This window comes from Notolepis coatsorum (genome assembly GCF_963971535.1).
Source record: "Notolepis coatsorum genome assembly, chromosome: 8".
NCBI lineage: Eukaryota > Metazoa > Chordata > Actinopteri > Aulopiformes > Paralepididae > Notolepis > Notolepis coatsorum.
The window spans coordinates 25,825,413-25,848,416 of NC_140172.1; the positions used below are offsets into that span (position 1 = coordinate 25,825,413).

The window sequence follows — 23,004 nt, forward strand, 5'->3', positions numbered from 1 at the left end:
AACATCAGAGCGGAAAACAAAATGTCTTGAGAACACTGAGAGGAACCTCAAGTTTAATGTTCCAATGAACCACTATATAAAAAAAAAAAATACAAAATAGATCGCGTGGTATTTTTTTTAAACGCTTTCTTGACTACACTCATAAATTTGGCCATTTTCAAAGCTCTGTAAAAAGAGTGTGTGTGTGTGTGTGTGTGTGTGTGTGTGTGTGTGTGTGTGTGTGTGTGTGTGTGTGTGTGTGTGTGTGTGTGTGTTTATGTCAATTGGCTAAAAGGAGGTGTGGCCTATTGCAAAAAGGTTGGAGCTATTGCACATTTTATGCATGATAAATTGTTAATGAACGAACTGTCTTTCAAGCAAAGGTAGAAATTAGGCATGCTCTACCTGAATACAATTGTGATGATGACTGTAACAGGACGATGCATTTATTTTGCTGTTGTGATGAATTTTCTTTGCCTTTTCGGTGGCACTTTTGCTCATAACAATAATTGGTAAAAGGCTAATAAACCAATAGCCCACAACATACACAACATTCACATAAACCATCCAGAATGATGAATGTGTTCACCTTGTAATCTGAGCCTGTATGATGTTCCTCTTGACATTCCTTTATCTCTACTGTCCAAAGCCTTGTCTGTCTGAAGAAGGAACCCAATATAGCAAATTGCCTTTGTGAAATAGAGCAAAGCAGAAGGAAAAAAATCTAGCAATTAGGCCGACTAGTGAGAGTGTAATGCAAGCGTTCCGAGTCTGTGGAGGTCTGGAGGTCTGTGGAGGTCTGTAGTCTGTAGTCTGTAGTCTGTAGTCTGTAGTCTGTAGTCTGTTGAGTCTGTTGAGTCTGTTGAGTCTGTAGTCTGTTGAGTCTGTTGAGTCTGTTGAGTCTGTTGAGTCTGTTGTTGAGTCTGTTGAGTCTGTTGAGTCTGTTGAGTCTGTTGAGTCTGTTGTTGAGTCTGTTGAGTCTGTTGAGTCTGTTGAGTCTGTTGAGTCTGTTGAGTCTGTTGACTCTGTTGAGTCTGTTGAGTCTGTTGAGTCTGTTGACTCTGCGTGCCACGTCTTTATTTCAACCTTTTACTAAAATGTTATTTGGGGGAATCAGGGATTTGCGGTCCTTCTCATTCATAAAAATAGTATCTTTTGACCAAACAGTATCTATGATTATGGTATGGGGGGGGGGGGGGGGGGGGATCAGACGCTCCTGACTTTTGGTTAACCCTTTCACTGCCACACGACAGCCGGTTAACCCTTCCACTGTGACAATACAGAAGGTTAGCCCTTACAGAAGGGTTAGCATTCTGCCGTGTGGCAGTGAAAGGGTTAAAGAACACGCATACATTATGGGAAATGTGCTTACCGTCTTCTCCAGACAGAGTCAGACAAGAAGATGGATACCAATTTCAAAGCTATCCGGCTGCCAGCCAGCCTAGCTTAGCACAAATGAATGGAAGCAGGTACAGATCAGCTACACAAGCTGTTGGCCAAAAACAACTCTCCCAGACTGAGGGTTAAGCTAGGTTAGTGGTCCGTAACCGCTTCCATTCATTTGTGCTAAGCTAGGCTAGCTCGCAGCCGGATAGCTTTCTACTGAACACACAGAGAGGAAATTGGCATCTATCTTCTTGTCTGACTCTGGAGAAGGCGGTAAGCGCATTTCTCATAATGTTGGAACGTTCCTTTAAAAATAATAATAAAAATAATCTTGGTGCCAGTTCTTTTGTTCTAATGTTGATGACATTCACCAGAAACCTTGGGAATGTCACGCGGCTCTTTCAATCTTTCCGCTGTCACATTAAAACTGAGAAATGACTTTGTAGATTAGGTAGATTGCTGTAGATTAGGTAAGAGGTAGACTGAAAAAAGTGGGGGTTGTGGGCGTTTTCTAAGAGCTCCACTGACTCTGATCATCTAACAAACACGTCAAAATGGAAGCGAGTAAACAATAAAGAGAACCAAAGGTTTCAAACGATATCGATATCTATACATTTATGACATACCAGATTTGCAAATACAGTACTGTTTGTGATACAAAAAGAGTCCAGAAAAGGGAGTATATACATTTGACGTAGAAACTGTACATTGGAGGAGGTTGGGTAGGGTTGTGTGGGGGGGGGGGGGGTTGGGTAGGGAGGGGTTGGGTAGGGTGGGGTTGGGGGGGGAACACTGTACAACTGTACAAGCAAAACTGTACATTGGGATATTGACAACCATACTAGGTCATTTACATTGGAGGGGGTTGGGGGGGGGCGGGGGGAAACTCTGTACAAACAAGCAAAACTGTACATTGGAATATTGACAAAACCATACTAGGTAAATTACTGTACATTGGAGGGGGTTGGGTTATGACATTTACAGAGGCCAGTTTCGAATTTCAGTCTCCCGTAGGTGTTCCTTGAGAGTGGTTTTGAAATTGGGTAGTGATTCACATTCCTTTACAGCTTTGGGTAGGGCGTTCCACATTGATGTGGCATAATTGCTAAACGTGTTTAGTCCCTTGCTTGAGCCGAATCTGGGTTTAAAATGATTTGTGGAGCTCCCTCTGGTGTTGTGATCGTGGTATTCACTGACCTTTGGGAAGTATTTTGACATGTACATGGGTACCTTGGTCGTGTAGTGTATCTTGTAGACCAGGCCCATTGCAAGTTACTGTACTCTGTCGTCTACTCTAAGCCATCCTAGGTTGTCAAAGTGGGCAGGGGTGAGGTGGGTTCTAGGAGTCAGGTCAAGCAGTAGTCTGACCAGTTTGTTTTGAGATGTTTGTAATTGTGTTTTAGCGCCTTTGAGGTGCTTTGGTACCATGAGGTGCAAGCATAGTCGTAGTACCCTTGAATGAGTGCTCCTGCCAGAGTCTTCAGGGTATTCCTGTTTACCAGAGAGGAGATCCGGTACAAGTATCGAGTTCGTTGATTGACTTTTTTTTATTACATTGGATGCCATTTTGTCACAGGAGAGATTAGCCTCTAGGATGGAACCCAGGTAGGTAATTTCATCTTTCCTTGTGACAATATTGTCACCCACTGTAACTGAGAAGCCGTCGGTCTTGCTGAGTTTGTTATTTGAACCGAAGAGAATGGACTCTGTTTTGCCCATGTGTAATGATAGTTTGTTATCAGCGAGCCATATGCAGATTTTGCCTAGTTCCGAGCTGAGGGCTTTTTCAACCTGTAACTTGTTCTTGTCAGAGACCAGCAGGGCTGAGTCGTCCGCAAACAGGAACAAGTTGCAGTCACAAGCTGACGACATGTCATTTGCATAAATTAGGAACAGTAGCGGTCCTAGTATGCTTCCTTGTGGAACACATCTGCTCCCACGGCTGGTCTGGTGAGTCAGGGGTTTCCTGGTGGCTTTATAGTGCCGTGTTTCCCGTACATAGATTTATTTGTGGTGGCATTATCAAACAGGCCCACCACTAATACACTTCCCACAGACTCCCTGAATGTTTGTGGGATCTTAACATGCGCCCAGAAAAGCAGCAATTTTTTTTACTTGAACTTGAGGACTGCATACTTTTTTAGCAAAGCTTATCTTTATACTTTATGCTTATAGCACATGAACGAACTTGAGTTGAACTTGAACTTGTGAACTGTATTCCATTTCCTCATCCATGGTCATTCATTCAGAATTTTTTTCACTTCTGGTTTTCGCTCGTCACCTTTCACCTAGATCCCTTACACACCCCCATGTGGAGTATCATTGGAAAGCTACACTCATTGGCTAAAACCCTGACCAATAATTTTCGCAATTGGTGGATGATTGACAGTTCTAGAGTTCTAGATTGACAGTTCGTGTGTAAAAAGTTGCACGCCTGACATATCGTCAACTCGAGAACCGAGGCACAGATTTGGTCAAGTGAGGTGGCATTCAAACGGCAACGAATAGAGCTTTAATTCTGTAATTTATATGTTCGGCGAAGTGCCGTGACTTTCGTCTGTTCCGCCGGCGGGCACGGCGGCCCACATATGGGCCGTTGCATGTTAACGCATTCACCGCCAACAACGAGTTTACTCGTTATTGGGAGCCGACGCTTGAACTGATTTGGGAATAGTAGCGTGTACAGGCAAGAAACTGCAACGTTTATAGTAGAATTGACATATAAGGCTATTACTCAGCCTTTCGGGAATGACCCCAGACCACGCTATAACTATACTTATATTCACCATGGTATAACACGGGAACGTATGTGTTGTGAAGGATCAGATTAAACCGAATATATATATTTATTTATGGATATATATTTAATAGTATTTGTATATCGTTTGATATCCCCTGTATATTCCTTGTACAATATGCACTGAATATCCCTTTAGTCTACTAACAGCCCATAATAGTTTCATTCTACCATTGGACGAGAACCTGGCGCCAGCAGCCATGCCCCTTGGTTCAAGTTCAATCGTGCCGACCAACATGTCGTGGCAAGCCCGGTTCCGCGTAGGAATACGTCTGGCGAAATACGAATGGTACTATTTGTTCACAGCGCATATATACATGGCGCAAGTAAAGTAGAACTTTCCTTTTTAGTCCATTAGTTCTTTACCCTCCAACTAAGTAACAGACGCGAAGCCTCACCCACGACGCACGTGTGGTGCAGTAAGGCCTACTTGGCCTCAGAATAGGCATTGAGATATCGTGTGGATTAATAGTTGAATTGTCATAGTTTGGCACTATACCGTCGAGTTGGACGTATTTCTATTAAGCTAATAATAGTCTATTATGTATGGTGCATCGTTCGGTTAGAGTTATAAAGTGAGCAGTACCCCCATCGTTCCTGACGTTATCTGGAGTCTTAACCAGGCTGGGCAGACCACGTGTGGTGCTTGCATCCGAGGAGCTCCGGGCCAGGACGAGTGGACCTGTACATTGGATTACTTTACCCGGACGACGGCGAGCCTTCCACGGCTTGGATTATCTACATGCTTTGGGTGCTTTGATTATTCCATGGATAACGGCCAACACTGCTGAGTGTTGGAACTACCCCCCGGAGAGGAGTCCAGGTGAGACGGCGCTCTACCCCGAGTGAGGTCGCCTCACGTCTCTTCATCTGTGGACCGGCAGCTACCGTCCACCAGAGGGTCCAGCTGTATTCATCTGCGGACCGAGGTTCTGTGGGCATCGTGTTCAGGACTCTGAATTCTCCCAAGAAATCGTCGGCCAGATGGGATACCGCCAGCGGCTCTTCTAACCCCCCCCCCCTACTGTCTTACAACCAGCGGGACCCCCCCCCCCCCCTTAGTGTATCCAGCTATAATCATTTAAGTACCATCGCTATAGTTCCCTAAAGAACCAGGTTGTATATTTGCTCCCTGCGTAACCAGAGATTGGACATTCAATGTTGATTTACCTACGAATACTCATTTGCCATACAAGTGCATTTCAAATCATAAATGTCATTAAGTGAACGTTGCATATACCCTTTGCTATATAAAATATTCGATTTATACATTTGTGTGGACTTCGTTTCATCAGGTGGGAAAGTGTTCATCATATCTATATCATGTACTGGATGGCCAGAAGTTAAAGTACAAGCGGTAGTGGTTTAATAATACCATACTTATCAATACAGTCAGGGAATTGTACCCCTCAGTTACAGTATGGATGAAAAAATTTATTATTTTTCACATATTGAACAATAGATAGGTGATGTCAAATGGGTATTGTATCCATAGCTATAATATAATAATAATAATAATAATAATAATAATATAATATAATTGCCCTCAGCTGGAGTCATCACCGGGCATTTAGGAGACTCTACAGGAAGGGGCGGGCTCAGGGCTGGCTCTACAGGAAGGGGCGGGCTCTGGGCTGGCTCTACAGGAAGGGGCGGGCTCTGGGCTGGCTCTACAAGAAGGGGCAGGCTCTGGGCTGGCTCTACAGGAAGGGGTGGGCTCTGGGCTGGCTCTACAGGAAGGGGCAGGCTCTGGGCTGGCTCTACAGGAAGGGGTGGGCTCTGGGCTGGCTCTACAGGAAGGGGCAGGCTCTGGGCTGGCTCTACAGGAAGGGGTGGGCTCTGGGCTGGCTCTACAGGAAGGGGTGGGCTCTGGGCTGGCTCTACAAGAAGGGGCAGGCTCTGGGCTGGCTCTACAGGAAGGGGTGGGCTCTGGGCTGGCTCTACAGGAAGGGGCAGGCTCTGGGCTGGCTCTACAGGAAGGGGTGGGCTCTGGGCTGGCTCTACAGGAAGGGGCAGGCTCTGGGCTGGCTCTACAGGAAGGGGTGGGCTCTGGGCTGGCTCTACAGGAAGGGGCGGGCTCTGGGCTGGCTCTACAGGAAGGGGCAGGCTCTGGGCTGGCTCTACAGGAAGGGGCAGGCTCAGGGCTGGCTCTACAGGAAGGGGTGGGCTCTGGGCTGGCTCTACAAGAAGGGGCAGGCTCTGGGCTGGCTCTACAGGAAGGGGTGGGCTCTGGGCTGGCTCTACAGGAAGGGGCAGGCTCTGGGCTGGCTCTACAGGAAGGGGTGGGCTCTGGGCTGGCTCTACAGGAAGGGGTGGGCTCTGGGCTGGCTCTACAGGAAGGGGCGGGCTCTGGGCTGGCTCTACAGGAAGGGGCAGGCTCTGGGCTGGCTCTACAGGAAGGGGTGGGCTCTGGGCTGGCTCTACAGGAAGGGGCAGGCTCTGGGCTGGCTCTACAGGAAGGGGTGGGCTCTGGGCTGGCTCTACAGGAAGGGGTGGGCTCTGGGCTGGCTCTACAGGAAGGGGTGGGCTCTGGGCTGGCTCTACAAGAAGGGGCAGGCTCTGGGCTGGCTCTACAGGAAGGGGTGGGCTCTGGGCTGGCTCTACAGGAAGGGGTGGGCTCTGGGCTGGCTCTACAAGAAGGGGCGGGCTCTGGGCTGGCTCTACAGGAAGGGGTGGGCTCTGGGCTGGCTCTACAAGAAGGGGCAGGCTCTGGGCTGGCTCTACAGGAAGGGGTGGGCTCTACAGGAAGGGGTGGGCTCTGGGCTGGCTCTACAGGAAGGGGCGGGCTCTGGGCTGGCTCTACAGGAAGGGGCGGGCTCTGGGCTGGCTCTACAGGAAGGGGCGGGCTCTGGGCTGGCTCTACAAGAAGGGGCAGGCTCTGGGCTGGCTCTACAGGAAGGGGTGGGCTCTACAGGAAGGGGTGGGCTCTGGGCTGGCTCTACAGGAAGGGGCGGGCTCTGGGCTGGCTCTACAGGAAGGGGCGGGCTCTACAGGAAGGGGCGGGCTCTACAGGAAGGGGTGGGCGGTATCTGAGAAGGGGAAACAGAAAGAAGGATTACTAAAAATAACACACAGCATCCATACTAGGGCTGTCCCGACTAAGGATTTGTATAGTCGACTTGTAGTCGCCGAAATTAGCCGATAGTCTACTATTAGTCGAAAAAAATAAAAGTGTCCTTTTTTTTTTTTTTGGGGGGGCTGTGGGGGTGCTTAATGTCTGAAGGAGTCGACTGAAGGCTTCTTGTCCTCTGTGAAAGCATGCAGTTGGTCCACTGATGGATACATCTTGATATTTGTCTAGTTTAGTGTGTTCATTAGATGGGTGAAATACTCTTTCATTGCCTCTGTGCCTGTTTTCTTAGGCAGTTAGCCTCTGGTATGCATGTCATTAGCGTTAGACACGCTTTTAGGCCTCTTTGCTTTTGGAAAAGAATGATAAAATATATATATATATTTTTTAAATAAATTATCATTTTATTTTTTTATTTTGTTTGCATTCGACTAAGAGGTTGACAGTCGACTACGGCTCCTTTCGATCGATTAGTCGACTATTCGACTAATGGGGTCAGCCCTAATCCATACTATACATAAATACAAAAGGACTTACCTATACTAACCTGATTTTTCACATGTTATTATTATAAATACAATAATAATGGCCAACCTACCTGGTGCCAGTGTATGGCAGCCATTGAGCCTGCGTAGCCCAAGGTTGGGTGCTACCAGTGGTGGTGAAGGAGGCAATTTCCACCCTACATTGTAGGGAGCGCTTTGAGTGTCTAGAAAAGCACTATATAAATGTAATGAATTATTATTATTATTAATAACGTCTTGTCTTGCATGTGCACACTCCTTTCCACTGCTCAAATGTAATGTGTGTGCGTGTGTGAGTGTGCGTGTGTGTGTGAGTGTGTGTGTGTGTGTGTGTGTGTGTGTGTGTGTGTGTGTGTGTGTGTGTGTGTGTGTGTGTGTGTGTGTGTGTGTGTGTGTGTGTGTGTGTGCGCGTGTGTGTGCGTGTGTGTGTGTGTGTGTGTGTGTGTGTGTGGGTGTGCGTGTGTGTGTGTGTGTGTGTATGGCACTGAGAAGAGGAGACTGGTTGTGGTTTTGTGCTTTCTCATAATCAGGCTTGCGTTGGTGATTTCAAAGCTGGTTGCACAGTGTTTGAATGACGCCACATGCACGCGTGCTCCCGGGCGTGTGCGCGCTCCCGCGCATGCGCATAAATGTTCCCTTGCGTACGCACAGAATAAAGACAATACCTAATTGCCTCTACGAATGGAATGTAACACATTTCATTCACAAGTTTTGTGTGAATGTATCTGAGGACGTATTTGAACACACCTGACGACCTGATCTATTGATATTATGCAAAGTAGATACATTAGCGAGTTGGCGCATCAGTCGAGTGCAGCGCATTCCTGTGTGCACGTGCATGCTCACAGAGCCGGTTGCGCAGCGTGCAACCCCGTCCCATGAGCAACGCACCTCTGCTCTTCATTCAGTGTGCTTTACCGTATTAACTATTATGAATACAATATTTAATACATATTGTACTTTGTCGCCCCCTACAGCCCCATTATGATGTGGGGATCCTGCTGACCATAGTCCTGGCTATTCTAACCATCGTCCTGATCTTTGCTTTCCGCTACAAGTGCAAGTCCAACAGAACCTGGGTGAGTCGACAACACATTCTGCCTCAGGGACATAACTATGGTCATAGTACAAAAAAATGTATATTGTTATTATTTAGAAGTTGCATTTGGTACATCCCCTCATCCCTACGCCTACAGAATGGGCTTTGGGCAACGACTTTGTCCTAACTACAGGGTTCGCACAAGATCCTTGAAGTGCTTAAAGTGCTTGACTTTTTACAACAACAAAAAAGTCAAGGCCTGGAATTCCTTGATTTTTTTTTACAAGGTGCTTAAAAGGTCATTGAAATTCAAATCAACCATTCACATTGAAAGTTTTGTTCATACATGATAAAAAAAATTCTGAATCAAGAAATTGAATTTTGTATTGTATCCTTTTAAATGCCCTTTTAAAATGGAAAATAGTGCTTAGAAAAGTACTTGAAAGTCCTTGAATTTAATTTTGCAATGTCTGTGGGAACCCTGTAACTAACACAGTAGTTGTCCCACCAATGCAATGTATGTGATCCCTCTGCCCTGTGTCTACATTTTCTAGTGTATACTGGACTTTACTGAACACACCCTTTCCCTGCTCCCTTTCACTACGTCCTGCTACGCTCCCGGGGCTGTAAAGATTAATTCTTAACCAGCGTGTGTTATTTACATAAGTGCATGTGCTCTTTTCGTGTGTGTGTGTGTGTGTGTATAGGACTCAGTCCATCAACAGACCATGCGAGCCATCGGCCGACTTGAGACCAAAACCTACAGCTCCCAGGGCTGCTCCGGCTCACAGCGCCACCGTGGGGCCTGGGGGTCCGCCAGCAGCTCCAACTCCAGCCCCGTGTGCGCCATCTGCCTGGAGGACTTCCTGGACGGACAGGTAAGAGAGGACGGAGAGAGAAAGGGGGACGCGTGACCAATTTACATGAGGTCATTGCAATCCAACCCTTGAGATACACACACATTTAGAATCTTTTATTTATGTCCACATAAATACAATGTCTTTTTTTTATCTACTTTTTCTCCAATTTTTTCTATTTTTGTCCCATCCCAATTTCGTATTGTCCAATTCTACCCTCCCCTGTCTCGAACGCTGGTAGGCCATGCCTCCCACAGGTCGGCTGCAATGTGGACCAAGCCTTGCATCACGTGTCCCCTCCGGTACACGAGGAGGCAGCCGTCGCATCTTTTCACCTGCACAGCGCGATCTCTCAGCGGCGAGGGTCTGCGTGGGAGGGACACGCCGCCCCCGTCGCTTCCTGATTCTGCTGCGCAGGCGCACCAACCGACCTGTAGGAGTCGCTGTCCACAACGTCCGATCCCCACCCACCAGGTTCCCACCCCCTAATACTGCCAATTGTGTTAGTATGAACGACCAGCCAAGCTGGTAGCAACGCCGAGAGCTGGGCTCGAACCCAGCGTCTCCTGCATTAGTGGCGAGCGCCTTGCCCACTGCGCCTCATAAATACAATGTCTAAAGGACACAAATATTATCAGTGCAATTGGACAGTGTGGGTTATTCTGTTACATTTGTGCCCAAATTGGCAATGGCAACCAAAGTGACACACACACATAGGATGATGAACCAGAGGTTGGAGTGCTGGGTTACCCGTAGTCCCGATGCCCTTGAGCAGTTTGGAGTTTAGTGCCTTGCTCAAGGGTACTACCTCAGCAGTAATGGTGGCTGTGTGGCTGTGGTTATAATAACCATCCTACAGTCACAGCTGGAATCCAACCCCCCCATCAGTCCCAGTGACCTAACCAGCAGTCTTACTGGCCAGCCTTCGTAATCCTCTCTGGACCAAACTCACCATCCAAGACCAAGACAGCGAGACGCAGCGGGACAGACGTCGACCCAAACGTCCTCCTGGTCGTGGCTTTTATTCTTGAATCAGAATCTTTCCCAGATCACTGCCTGTACTGTATCTGACTGCCCTCCTGTCTCAGTGCCGATGACATAACCGGCACTTCAAGCGCTTGTTAGGGTGGCGTCTAGGTTTGACCCCAAGAGCAGAACACAAGGTACATGAGAATGAGGCGGTTTAGGGTATTTAATAGGTACCCGGCTTGACTGATTGATTGATTGAATTGATTGATTGATTGATTGAAAACTTTATTAACAGATTGCAGAATGGGTACAGTACAGTACAGCTCAATACACACAATTGTTAAAAGGGGATGCAGACCAGAGAAAGACTTTCGTCTTGTTTACATCAGGGTCCCTCATTTTCAATTCATCGTAACATATATGACATACAGATAGACAGTACTGCTGACTGGGTTGAAAATACTGAATGTACAACAAGGGGGTGAGGAAGGTCACTCCATGTGACACCAGGCAGTGTCCAGGCAGTGTCCAGGCTGGAGATGTCCGGGGTTGTGTGATCCTATACACACAGAGAGAGAGCAAAGTTAGAACAGGGCAGGTCAATGACAGAGCAAGCATACAGGTTTAGAGTCCTAGTACCACGGTAGGTGAAGCAACACTCGGACGAGGAGTGGCAGGAACGCAGGCCTCATATCCAGGCTGCATGGTGATGACCTGATGAGTCTCAGGTGTGTAGGTTGACCCAGGTAGACAGTGTGGGAATGAAGAGACAGGAAGCAGCCCATATAAGGGTGTGGAGGCCTGCTGCCAGACAGGAGAGAGAGAGGCCCTGGCTGTGGTTGTAACAGCGCTTCAGTTACTGGTCAGCCTCTGTAAAGGCCTCTGCACACGATCAACGGCAAAATCACTTTGCACCGACGAATCGTTGTCATGGTACGCCGGGGAGAGAGCGGTGGCGCCCGACCGGGCAGCAGTGGTACCCTTGGCGTGGCGCACCGATCGAAATTGCCACCAGGCGATAATTACAATTTTTACCGCGGTTTGCGGCTGACCTTGCAAAGTGCGAGCAACAAGAAAACAGATTTTATGTGATGTGAGTGGATCATGTAACGTGATGGTGGAGAAATTAATGCTCTTTGTTTCGGGGGTTTAAAACACCACACCAAGCTGACCAAGGAATCTTTTTTTGTTGTTGTTTTTACTCAAACGATCGTGTGGCTCTTCGGTGAACAGAATATGTCTTTCATCGCTGTTTTGTTCTATTCCTTTCTAACCTGATCTACCCTACATTACCTGGCAGGAAAATTATGACATGGAGAATAGTATTGCATGATATGATAGCCTGCCTGCTGTACCTCCATGATGACCATCAACTAGATATCATACGTGGCTCTACCTCGCAGAGAGCAAAGAGTGGCCCTACCTCACAGAGAGCAAAGAGTGGCCCTACCTCACAGAGAGCAAAGAGTGGCCCTACCTCACAGAGAGCAAAGAGTGGCCCTACCTCACAGAGAGCACAGAGTGGCCCTACCTCACAGAGAGCAAAGAGTGGCCCTACCTCACAGAGAGCAAAGAGTGGCCCTACCTCACAGAGAGCAGAGCGTGGCCCTACCTCACAGAGAGCAAAGAGTGGCCCTACCTCACAGAGAGCAAAGCATGGCCCTACCTCACAGAGAGCAAAGCATGGCCCTACCTCACAGAGAGCAAAGAGTGGCCCTACCTCACAGAGAGCAAAGAGTGGCCCTACCTCACAGAGAGCAAAGAGTGGCCCTACCTCACAGAGAGCAAAGCATGGCCCTACCTCACAGAGAGCAAAGAGTGGCCCTACCTCACAGAGAGCAAAGAGTGGCCCTACCTCACAGAGAGCAAAGAGTGGCCCTACCTCACAGAGAGCAAAGCGTGGCCCTACCTCACAGAGAGCAAAGAGTGGCCCTACCTCACAGAGAGCAAAGCGTGGCCCTACCTCACAGAGAGCAAAGAGTGGCCCTACCTCACAGAGAGCAAAGAGTGGCCCTACCTCACAGAGAGCAAAGAGTGGCCCTACCTCGCAGAGAGCAAAGAGTGGCCCTACCTCGCAGAGAGCAAAGAGTGGCCCTACCTCGCAGAGAGCAAGGCGTGGCCCTACCTCACAGAGAGCAAAGAGTGGCCCTACCTCACAGAGAGCAAAGACTGGCCCTACCTCGCAGAGAGCAAAGCGTGGCCCTACCTCACAGAGAGCAGAGAGTGGCCCTACCTCACAGAGAGCAAAGAGTGGCCCTACCTCGCAGAGAGCAAAGCGTGGCCCTACCTCGCAGAGAGCAAAGCGTGGCCCTACCTCACAGAGAGCAAAGCGTGGCCCTACCTCACAGAGAGCAAAGAGTGGCTCTACCTCACAGAGAGCAAAGCGTGGCCCTACCTCACAGAGAGCAGAGCGTGGCCCTACCTCACAGAGAGCAAAGAGTGGCCCTACCTCACAGAGAGCAAAGAGTGGCCCTACCTCACAGAGAGCAAAGAGTGGCTCTACCTCACAGAGAGCAAAGAGTGGCCCTACCTCACAGAGAGCAAAGAGTGGCCCTACCTCACAGAGAGCAAAGAGTGGCCCTACCTCGCAGAGAGCAAAGAGTGGCCCTACCTCACAGAGAGCAAAGAGTGGCCCTACCTCACAGAGAGCAAAGAGTGGCCCTACCTCACAGAGAGCAAAGCGTGGCCCTACCTCACAGAGAGCAAAGAGTGGCCCTACCTCACAGAGAGCAAAGAGTGGCCCTACCTCACAGAGAGCAGAGCATGGCCCTACCTCACAGAGAGCAAAGAGTGGCCCTACCTCACAGAGAGCAAAGAGTGGCCCTACCTCACAGAGAGCAAAGAGTGGCCCTACCTCACAGAGAGCAGAGCGTGGCCCTACCTCACAGAGAGCAAAGAGTGGCCCTACCTCACAGAGAGCAAAGCGTGGCCCTACCTCACAGAGAGCAAAGCGTGACCCTACCTCACAGAGAGCAGAGAGTGGCCCTACCTCGCAGAGAGCAAAGCGTGGCCCTACCTCACAGAGAGCAAAGAGTGGCCCTACCTCACAGAGAGCAAAGAGTGGCCCTACCTCGCAGAGAGCAAAGAGTGGCTCTACCTCACAGAGAGCAAAGAGTGGCCCTACCTCACAGAGAGCAAAGAGTGGCCCTACCTCACAGAGAGCAAAGCATGGCCCTACCTCACAGAGAGCAAAGCGTGGCCCTACCTCACAGAGAGCAAAGCGTGGCCCTACCTCACAGAGAGCAAAGAGTGGCCCTACCTCACAGAGAGCAAAGCATGGCCCTACCTCACAGAGAGCAAAGCATGGCCCTACCTCACAGAGAGCAAAGAGTGGCCCTACCTCACAGAGAGCAAAGAGTGGCCCTACCTCGCAGAGAGCAAAGCGTGGCCCTACCTCACAGAGAGCAAAGAGTGGCCCTACCTCACAGAGAGAAAAGAGTGGCCCTACCTCACAGAGAGCAAAGAGTGGCCCTACCTCACAGAGAGCAAAGCGTGGCCCTACCTCACAGAGAGCAAAGAGTGGCTCTACCTCGCAGAGAGCAAAGAGTGGCCCTACCTCACAGAGATTAAAGAGTGGCCCTACCTCACAGAGAGCAAAGCGTGGCCCTACCTCACAGAGAGCACAGAGTGGCCCTACCTCACAGAGAGCAAAGAGTGGCCCTACCTCACAGAGAGCAAAGAGTGGCCCTACCTCACAGAGAGCAAAGCGTGGCCCTACCTCACAGAGAGCACAGAGTGGCCCTACCTCACAGAGAGCAAAGAGTGGCCCTACCTCACAGAGAGCAAAGAGTGGCCCTACCTCACAGAGAGCAAAGCGTGGCCCTACCTCACAGAGAGCAAAGCGTGGCTCTACCTCACAGAGAGCACAGAGTGGCCCTACCTCGCAGAGAGCAAAGTGTGGCCCTACCTCACAGAGAGCAAAGTGTGGCCCTACCTCGCAGAGAGCAAAGCGTGGCCCTACCTCACAGAGAGCAAAGAGTGGCCCTACCTCACAGAGAGCAGAGTGTGGCCCTACCTCACAGAGAGCAAAGTGTGGCCCTACCTCACAGAGAGCAAAGCGTGGCCCTACCTCACAGAGAGCAAAGCGTGGCCCTACCTCACAGAGAGCAGAGCGTGGCCCTACCTCACAGAGAGCAAAGAGTGGCTCTACCTCACAGAGAGCAAAGAGTGGCCCTACCTCACAGAGAGCAAAGAGTGGCCCTACCTCACAGAGAGCAAAGAGTGGCCCTACCTCACAGAGAGCAAAGTGTGGCCCTACCTCGCAGAGAGCAAAGCGTGGCCCTACCTCACAGAGAGCAAAGAGTGGCCCTACCTCACAGAGAGCAGAGTGTGGCCCTACCTCACAGAGAGCAAAGTGTGGCCCTACCTCACAGAGAGAAAAGCGTGGCCCTACCTCACAGAGAGCAAAGCGTGGCCCTACCTCACAGAGAGCAGAGCGTGGCCCTACCTCACAGAGAGCAAAGAGTGGCCCTACCTCACAGAGAGCAAAGAGTGGCTCTACCTCACAGAGAGCAAAGAGTGGCCCTACCTCACAGAGAGCAAAGCGTGGCCCTACCTCACAGAGAGCAAAGAGTGGCCCTACCTCACAGAGAGCAAAGTGTGGCTCTACCTCACAGAGAGCAAAGCGTGGCCCTACCTCACAGAGAGCAAAGCGTGGCTCTACCTCACAGAGAGCAAAGCGTGGCCCTACCTCACAGAGAGCAGAGCGTGGCCCTACCTCACAGAGAGCAGAGCGTGGCCCTACCTCACAGAGAGCAAAGCGTGGCCCTACCTCACAGAGAGCAAGGCGTGGCCCTACCTCACAGAGAGCAAAGCGTGGCCCTACCTCACAGAGAGCAAAGCGTGGCCCTACCTCACAGAGAGCAAAGAGTGGCCCTACCTCACAGAGAGCAGAGCGTGGCCCTACCTCACAGAGAGCAAAGAGTGGCCCTACCTCACAGAGAGCAAAGAGTGGCTCTACCTCACAGAGAGCAAAGAGTGGCCCTACCTCACAGAGAGCAAAGAGTGGCTCTACCTCACAGAGAGCAAAGAGTGGCCCTACCTCACAGAGAGCAGAGCGTGGCCCTACCTCACAGAGAGCAGAGCGTGGCCCTACCTCACAGAGAGCAAGGCGTGGCCCTACCTCATAGAGAGCAAAGAGTGGCCCTACCTCACAGAGAGCAAAGAGTGGCCCTACCTCACAGAGAGCAGAGCGTGGCCCTACCTCTCAGAGAGCAAAGAGTGGCCCTACCTCACAGAGAGCAAAGCGTGGCCCTACCTCACAGAGAGCAGAGAGTGGCCCTACCTCACAGAGAGCAAAGAGTGGCTCTACCTCACAGAGAGCAAAGCGTGGCCCTACCCTGCAGAGAGCAAAGCGTGGCCCTACCTCACAGAGAGCAAAGCGTGGCCCTACCTCACAGAGAGCAAAGAGTGGCCCTACCTCACAGAGAGCAAAGCGTGGCCCTACCTCACAGAGAGCAAGGCGTGGCCCTACCTCACAGAGAGCAAAGCGTGGCCCTACCTCACAGAGAGCAGAGAGTGGCCCTACCTCACAGAGAGCAAAGAGTGGCCCTACCTCACAGAGAGCAAAGAGTGGCCCTACCTCACAGAGAGCAGAGCGTGGCCCTACCTCACAGAGAGCAAAGCGTGGCCCTACCCTGCAGAGAGCAAAGCGTGGCCCTACCTCACAGAGAGCAAAGCGTGGCCCTACCTCACAGAGAGCAAAGAGTGGCCCTACCTCACAGAGAGCAAGGCGTGGCCCTACCTCACAGAGAGCAAAGCGTGGCCCTACCTCACAGAGAGCAGAGAGTGGCCCTACCTCACAGAGAGCAAAGCGTGGCCCTACCTCACAGAGAGCAGAGAGTGGCCCTACCTCACAGAGAGCAAAGAGTGGCCCTACCTCACAGAGAGCAAAGCGTGGCCCTACCTCACAGAGAGCAAAGAGTGGCCCTACCTCACAGAGAGCAAAGAGTGGCCCTACCTCACAGAGAGCAAAGCGTGGCCCTACCTCACAGAGAGCAGAGAGTGGCCCTACCTCTCAGAGAGCAAAGAGTGGCCCTACCTCACAGAGAGCAAAGCGTGGCCCTACCTCACAGAGAGCAAAGAGTGGCCCTACCTCACAGAGAGCAAAGAGTGGCCCTACCTCACAGAGAGCAAAGCGTGGCCCTACCTCACAGAGAGCAAAGAGTGGCCCTACCTCACAGAGAGCAGAGCGTGGCCCTACCTTACAGAGAGCAAAGCGTGGCCCTACCCTGCAGAGAGCAAAGAGTGGCCCTACCTCACAGAGAGCAAAGAGTGGCCCTACCTCACAGAGAGCAAAGCGTGGCCCTACCTCACAGAGAGCAGAGAGTGGCCCTACCTCTCAGAGAGCAAAGAGTGGCCCTACCTCACAGAGAGCAAAGCGTGGCCCTACCTCACAGAGAGCAAAGAGTGGCCCTACCTCACAGAGAGCAGAGCGTGGCTCTACCCTGCAGAGAGCAAAGAGTGGCCCTACCTCACAGAGAGCAAAGCGTGGCCCTACCTCACAGAGAGCAAAGCGTGGCCCTACCTCACAGAGAGCAAAGCGTGGCCCTACCTCACAGAGAGCAAAGAGTGGCCCTACCTCACAGAGAGCAAAGCGTGGCCCTACCTCACAGAGAGCAAAGAGTGGCCCTACCTCACAGAGAGCAAAGAGTGGCCCTACCTCACAGAGAGCAAAGAGTGGCCCTACCTCACAGAGAGCAAAGAGTGGCCCTACCTCATAGAGAGCAGAGCGTGGCCCTACCTCATAGAGAGCAGAGCGTGGCCCTACCTCACAGAGAGCAAAGAGTGGCCCTACCTCACAGAGAGCAGAGTGTGGCCCTACCTCACAGAGAGCAAAGAGTGGCCCTACCTCATAGAGAGCAGAGCGTGGCCCTACCTCACAGAGAGCAAAGAGTGGCCCTACCTCACAGAGAGCAAAGAGTGGCTCTACCTCACAGAGAGCAAAGAGTGGCCCTACCTCACAGAGAGCAAAGAGTGGCCCTACCTCATAGAGAGCAGAGCGTGGCCCTACCTCACAGAGAGCAAAGAGTGGCCCTACCTCACAGAGAGCAAAGAGTGGCCCTACCTCACAGAGAGCAAAGCGTGGCCCTACCTCACAGAGAGTAAAGAGTGGCCCTACCTCACAGAGAGCAAAGCGTGGCCCTACCTCACAGAGAGCAAAGAGTGGCCCTACCTCGCAGAGAGCAAAGCGTGGCCCTACCTCACAGAGAGCAAGGCGTGGCCCTACCTCACAGAGAGCAAAGAGTGGCCCTACCTCACAGAGAGCAAAGAGTGGCTCTACCTCGCAGAGAGCAAAGAGTGGCCCTACCTCACAGAGAGCAAGGCGTGGCCCTACCTCACAGAGAGCAAAGAGTGGCCCTACCTCACAGAGAGCAAAGAGTGGCCCTACCTCACAGAGAGCAAAGCGTGGCCCTACCTCACAGAGAGCAAAGAGTGGCCCTACCTCACAGAGAGCAGAGCGTGGCCCTACCTCGCAGAGAGCAAAGAGTGGCCCTACCTCACAGAGAGCAGAGCGTGGCTCTACCTCACAGAGAGCAAAGAGTGGCCCTACCTCGCAGAGAGCAAAGAGTGGCCCTACCTCACAGAGAGCAAAGAGTGGCCCTACCTCACAGAGAGCAAAGCGTGGCCCTACCTCACAGAGAGCAAAGAGTGGCCCTACCTCACAGAGAGCAAAGCGTGGCCCTACCTCACAGAGAGCAAAGAGTGGCCCTACCTCACAGAGAGCAAAGCGTGGCCCTACCTCACAGAGAGCAAAGAGTGGCCCTACCTCGCAGAGAGCAAAGCGTGGCCCTACCTCACAGAGAGCAAGGCGTGGCCCTACCTCACAGTGAGCAAAGAGTGGCCCTACCTCACAGAGAGCAAAGAGTGGCTCTACCTCGCAGAGAGCAAAGAGTGGCCCTACCTCACAGAGAGCAAGGCGTGGCCCTACCTCACAGAGAGCAAAGAGTGGCCCTACCTCACAGAGAGCAGAGAGTGGCCCTACCTCACAGAGAGCAAAGAGTGGCCCTACCTCACAGAGAGCAAAGTGTGGCCCTACCTCACAGAGAGCAAAGAGTGGCCCTACCTCACAGAGAGCAAAGTGTGGCCCTACCTCACAGAGAGCAAAGAGTGGCCCTACCTCACAGAGAGCAAAGCGTGGCCCTACCTCACAGAGAGCAAAGCGTGGCCCTACCTCACAGAGAGCAAAGAGTGGCCCTACCTCTCAGAGAGCAAAGAGTGGCCCTACCTCTCATAGAGCAAAGCGTGGCCCTACCTCACAGAGAGCAAAGCGTGGCTCTACCTCACAGAGAGCAAAGCGTGGCCCTACCTCACAGAGAGCAAAGTGTGGCCCTACCTCACAGAGAGCAAAGAGTGGCCCTACCTCACAGAGAGCAGAGAGTGGCCCTACCTCACAGAGAGCAGAGCGTGGCCCTACCTCACAGAGAGCAAAGAGTGGCCCTACCTCACAGAGAGCAAAGTGTGGCCCTACCTCACAGAGAGCAGAGCGTGGCCCTACCTCACAGAGAGCAGAGAGTGGCCCTACCTCACAGAGAGCAAAGAGTGGCCCTACCTCACAGAGAGCAAAGAGTGGCCCTACCTCACAGAGAGCAGAGCGTGACCCTACCTCACAGAGAGCAAAGAGTGGCCCTACCTCACAGAGAGCAAAGAGTGGCCCTACCTCACAGAGAGCAAAGAGTGGCTCTACCTCACAGAGAGCAAAGAGTGGCCCTACCTCACAGAGAGCAGAGAGTGGCCCTACCTCACAGAGAGCAAAGAGTGGCCCTACCTCACAGAGAGCAAAGAGTGGCCCTACCTCACAGAGAGCAGAGAGTGGCCCTACCTCACAGAGAGCAAAGAGTGGCCCTACCTCACAGAGAGCAAAGAGTGGCCCTACCTCACAGAGAGCAGAGAGTGGCCCTACCTCACAGAGAGCAAAGAGTGGCCCTACCTCACAGAGAGCAAAGAGTGGCCCTACCTCACAGAGAGCAGAGAGTGGCCCTACCTCACAGAGAGCAAAGAGTGGCCCTACCTCACAGAGAGCAGAGCGTGGCCCTACCTCACAGAGAGCAAAGAGTGGCCCTACCTCACAGAGAGCAGAGCGTGGCCCTACCTCACAGAGAGCAAAGCGTGGCTCTACCTCGCAGAGAGCAAAGCGTGGCCCTACCTCGCAGAGAGCAAGGCGTGGCCCTACCTCACAGAGAGCAAAGAGTGGCCCTACCTCACAGAGAGCAAAGAGTGGCTCTACCTCACAGAGAGCAAAGAGTGGCCCTACCTCACAGAGAGCAAAGCGTGGCCCTACCTCACAGAGAGCAAGGCGTGGCCCTACCTCACAGAGAGCAAAGCGTGGCCCTACCCTGCAGAGAGCAAAGCGTGGCCCTACCTCACAGAGAGCAAAGAGTGGCCCTACCTCACAGAGAGCAAAGCGTGGCCCTACCTCACAGAGAGCAAAGAGTGGCCCTACCTCACAGAGAGCAAAGAGTGGCCCTACCTCACAGAGAGCAAGGCGTGGCCCTACCTCACAGAGAGCAAAGAGTGGCCCTACCTCACAGAGAGCAAAGCGCCCTTTATTTTGAACATAATCTCACACACATTAAAATGTTGCACACATTCATATAGTTTGATTTGTTACTGAGGATAAATAAATTTGAATATGGCCACCAGGGACATTGAATCCTTGTGTTGTGTTAATTAACAGAATGATGAAAGATGAAAGAATAGCGATACCTTCTCTTATGGGGACCGCTACCTTATCATTTCATTGGGTTTTTGAATATGTGTGAGATTATGTGCAAAATAAAGCTAAATAAGTTCCCCTTTGACTCTGGTCTAATAGGCCAACCTGAGGACAAAGAGCGAAAGGCAAGAGGGACAAAGACATGGACTTAAATGTCCTCCTCCTTGTCATTTTATTCTTCAGTCTGATTCTTCCGCTAATCAATGAATGTCCACTGCTCGCCCCTCAGGACCTGCGGATCATCTCCTGCGCTCACGAGTTCCACAGAGAGTGTGTCGACCCCTGGCTGCTGCAGCACCGCACCTGCCCCTCTGCATGCACAACATCATGGGTAATAACTCACATATATATATATGTATATATCTATATATGGACCTTGTATGTATGTTAAGCATGCTTATATTTTTAAAGTATGTGCAAAGCAATAATAAATAAATGTGTTCTGGGTTTGTCACACCACAGAAGAATGTGCCATTAATCATCTGGCCAAATTTGAACATAATCTAACATGTATATTGTGTTTAGAATCCAAATGTAATTTTACAGATGTTAAGCAGTTGGGCTGCAGTGAGAAAATATTACCGCTGCCGTTGAAAACCCTTTTGCAGGAATTAAAGAAAAACAACACAATTATCACATTGACGACGTTGGGGTTTTTAAAATGGAAAAATGAAGCAACGTTTCATGTTAAAACAAGATAATCACCAAAAGGCACGTTAGCAGGTTTCCAGTGTGATGATGCCTCTGTGCTGTGTGTCTCAACAGGACCAGAGAGACCGCCCCCCAGGAGAGGACTGCAGCAGCAGCAGACCCCCGAGCACAGCCAGGGCTTCCTGCACCCCCAGCCCTACACCAGCCCACGCAACCACCCTTTCCCGCAACACGCCATCCCCTTCTCCATGAGGCCCCACTACCCCCGCGGCCCCTCCGGACCCTACCCGTCCCTGGGCCACTACAGCGGCTCCGCTCCCCTGGACACCCAGGCGCTGCGCTACCTCTCCAGCCGGCCACTGGTCGCCAGCTGTGGCTACCACCTGCCCGCCGGGGAGGGGGGGCCCCGGAAGGCCCCACAGGATAGGGAGCGGCTGCAGGGCTTCCACGCACCTGGGCTCCCACTACGCGCCCCGCCGGCCCGCCTGCCACGCCTACCGCTCGTCCTGCCCGGCTCAGCGCAGCGCGTCCAGCTCCAGGCTGCACCACCCAGCGGCGGCCTCCTCCTCCGCCGCCCCCCCGCAGGCTCCCCGCGGTGGCCCCGCCGCAGCGCCTCCCCACGGCTACGGGCAGGACGAGGGGGGCAGCTGTTCCGGCGGCAGCTACCGCACGGAGCGCAGCGGCTACCTGGCGGACGGGCCGGCCAGCGACTCCAGCTCGGGGCCGTGCCACGGCTCGTCCAGCGACTCGGTGCTCAACTGCACCGACGTGTCCCTGCAGGGCGTCTACGGCAGCTGGTCCACCTTCCGCAGCTCCCTGAGCAGCGACTACGACCCGTTCGTGTACTACGGGCCGGGGCCGGGTCTCGGGGGGCCTGCGGCTCGCGGGGCGGCGGCTCCTCGCAGGGGCAGCCTGGAGAACGGAGGGGGGGCCCAGGTCCAGGTGCGGCCCAGGTCCCTGGACTCGGCGGTGAACAGAGCGGGCTGCCCTCTGGAGGAGCAGCCGCAGACGGTGTTCAGCCACGTCCACTACCACCGCCACAGACACCACCACTACGAGGAGGGGGAGCGCGGGCCCGGCAGGGGCTCCGACGAGGAGCAGGGGGCCGGCGCCGCGGTGCCCACTGTCCCGGCCCCGGACAAGGACTCGCCCCTGTGCCCTCTCCAGCACGGCCCCTGTCAGAGACCCGGTCCCGGGACAGAGGGCCAGGACCGTGAGCCCAGCGCTCCCCCTCAGGGACCCTCTGTCCCGGTGCCCCCGGGCCCCTTGCAGCAGCTTCAACAGCCCCCTTGCTGCCACCAACCAGCCCGCGGACACAACCCCCACAGGAGGGGGGCGCGGCTGGCCGGCTGCGTGCACGAGGGCGGCGGCCCCTCCGTCCGCTTCCGCCAGAGCCTGGACCTGCAGCAGGACGACTGTAGCATTCACATCCACTACGGCCAGGGTCCGGGCTACTGCTGCCCCCCCCCCGCGCCGGACTCGCCCCCCGCCGCCCCCCTGCTGCCCGTGCCCCTCGTCCTGGACTCCGGGGGGGGCATCGAGGACTGGCAGGGGGGGTGCTGCGGGGGGGCCCACGTGGTGTGGCAAAAGCGGGTGCAGCAGTCTCATTCGGAGCCCCAGCTCCTGGGGCCCGGCCCCCCCCCCTCCGCGGACAGAGCCCCCCCCTGCAGGTTCCACCACGGCCCCGCCGCCGCGGAGCGCAGTGCGGACATTTGTTTATACTGTCAGACATTACACAACAATCAGGGTGGGTGTCCCCGTCCGTTACCCTCCTACTGCTAGTCTTTTGGGTCATCGTTGGATCATGTGATGTATCTGTTCTGTATCGTATTCCATGTTCTTCATTATCTTCTTTTCGGAAGGTAAGTAAAGGTGTGTTTCTGTCCACAGGATCAGAGGAGGAGTCCGGTGTGTGAGTGACAGCTCATCCCACCATTCATCAAGCTGCTACACAGGAGCCGTAATAGACAAGCCTGTCATTGGCCATCTCCCCCTCTCTCTCTCTCTCTCCCTCTCT

The 23,004-nt window shown here is 52.6% G+C and overlaps 1 protein-coding gene across 1 annotated transcript in view; it reads left to right on the forward strand.

The window, feature by feature from the left end:
• The window catches only part of rnf43 (ring finger protein 43), a 201,023-nt gene extending 178,019 nt beyond the window's left edge, over positions 1-23,004 (forward strand). Inside the window, 7 exon segments of the mRNA XM_084320221.1 lie at positions 8,734-8,835; positions 9,503-9,673; positions 20,566-20,644; positions 20,647-20,667; positions 21,102-21,397; positions 21,399-22,734; positions 22,878-23,004. Coding sequence (XP_084176347.1) covers positions 8,734-8,835; positions 9,503-9,673; positions 20,566-20,644; positions 20,647-20,667; positions 21,102-21,397; positions 21,399-22,734; positions 22,878-22,903 — 2,031 coding nt within the window. The 3' untranslated portion in view covers positions 22,904-23,004.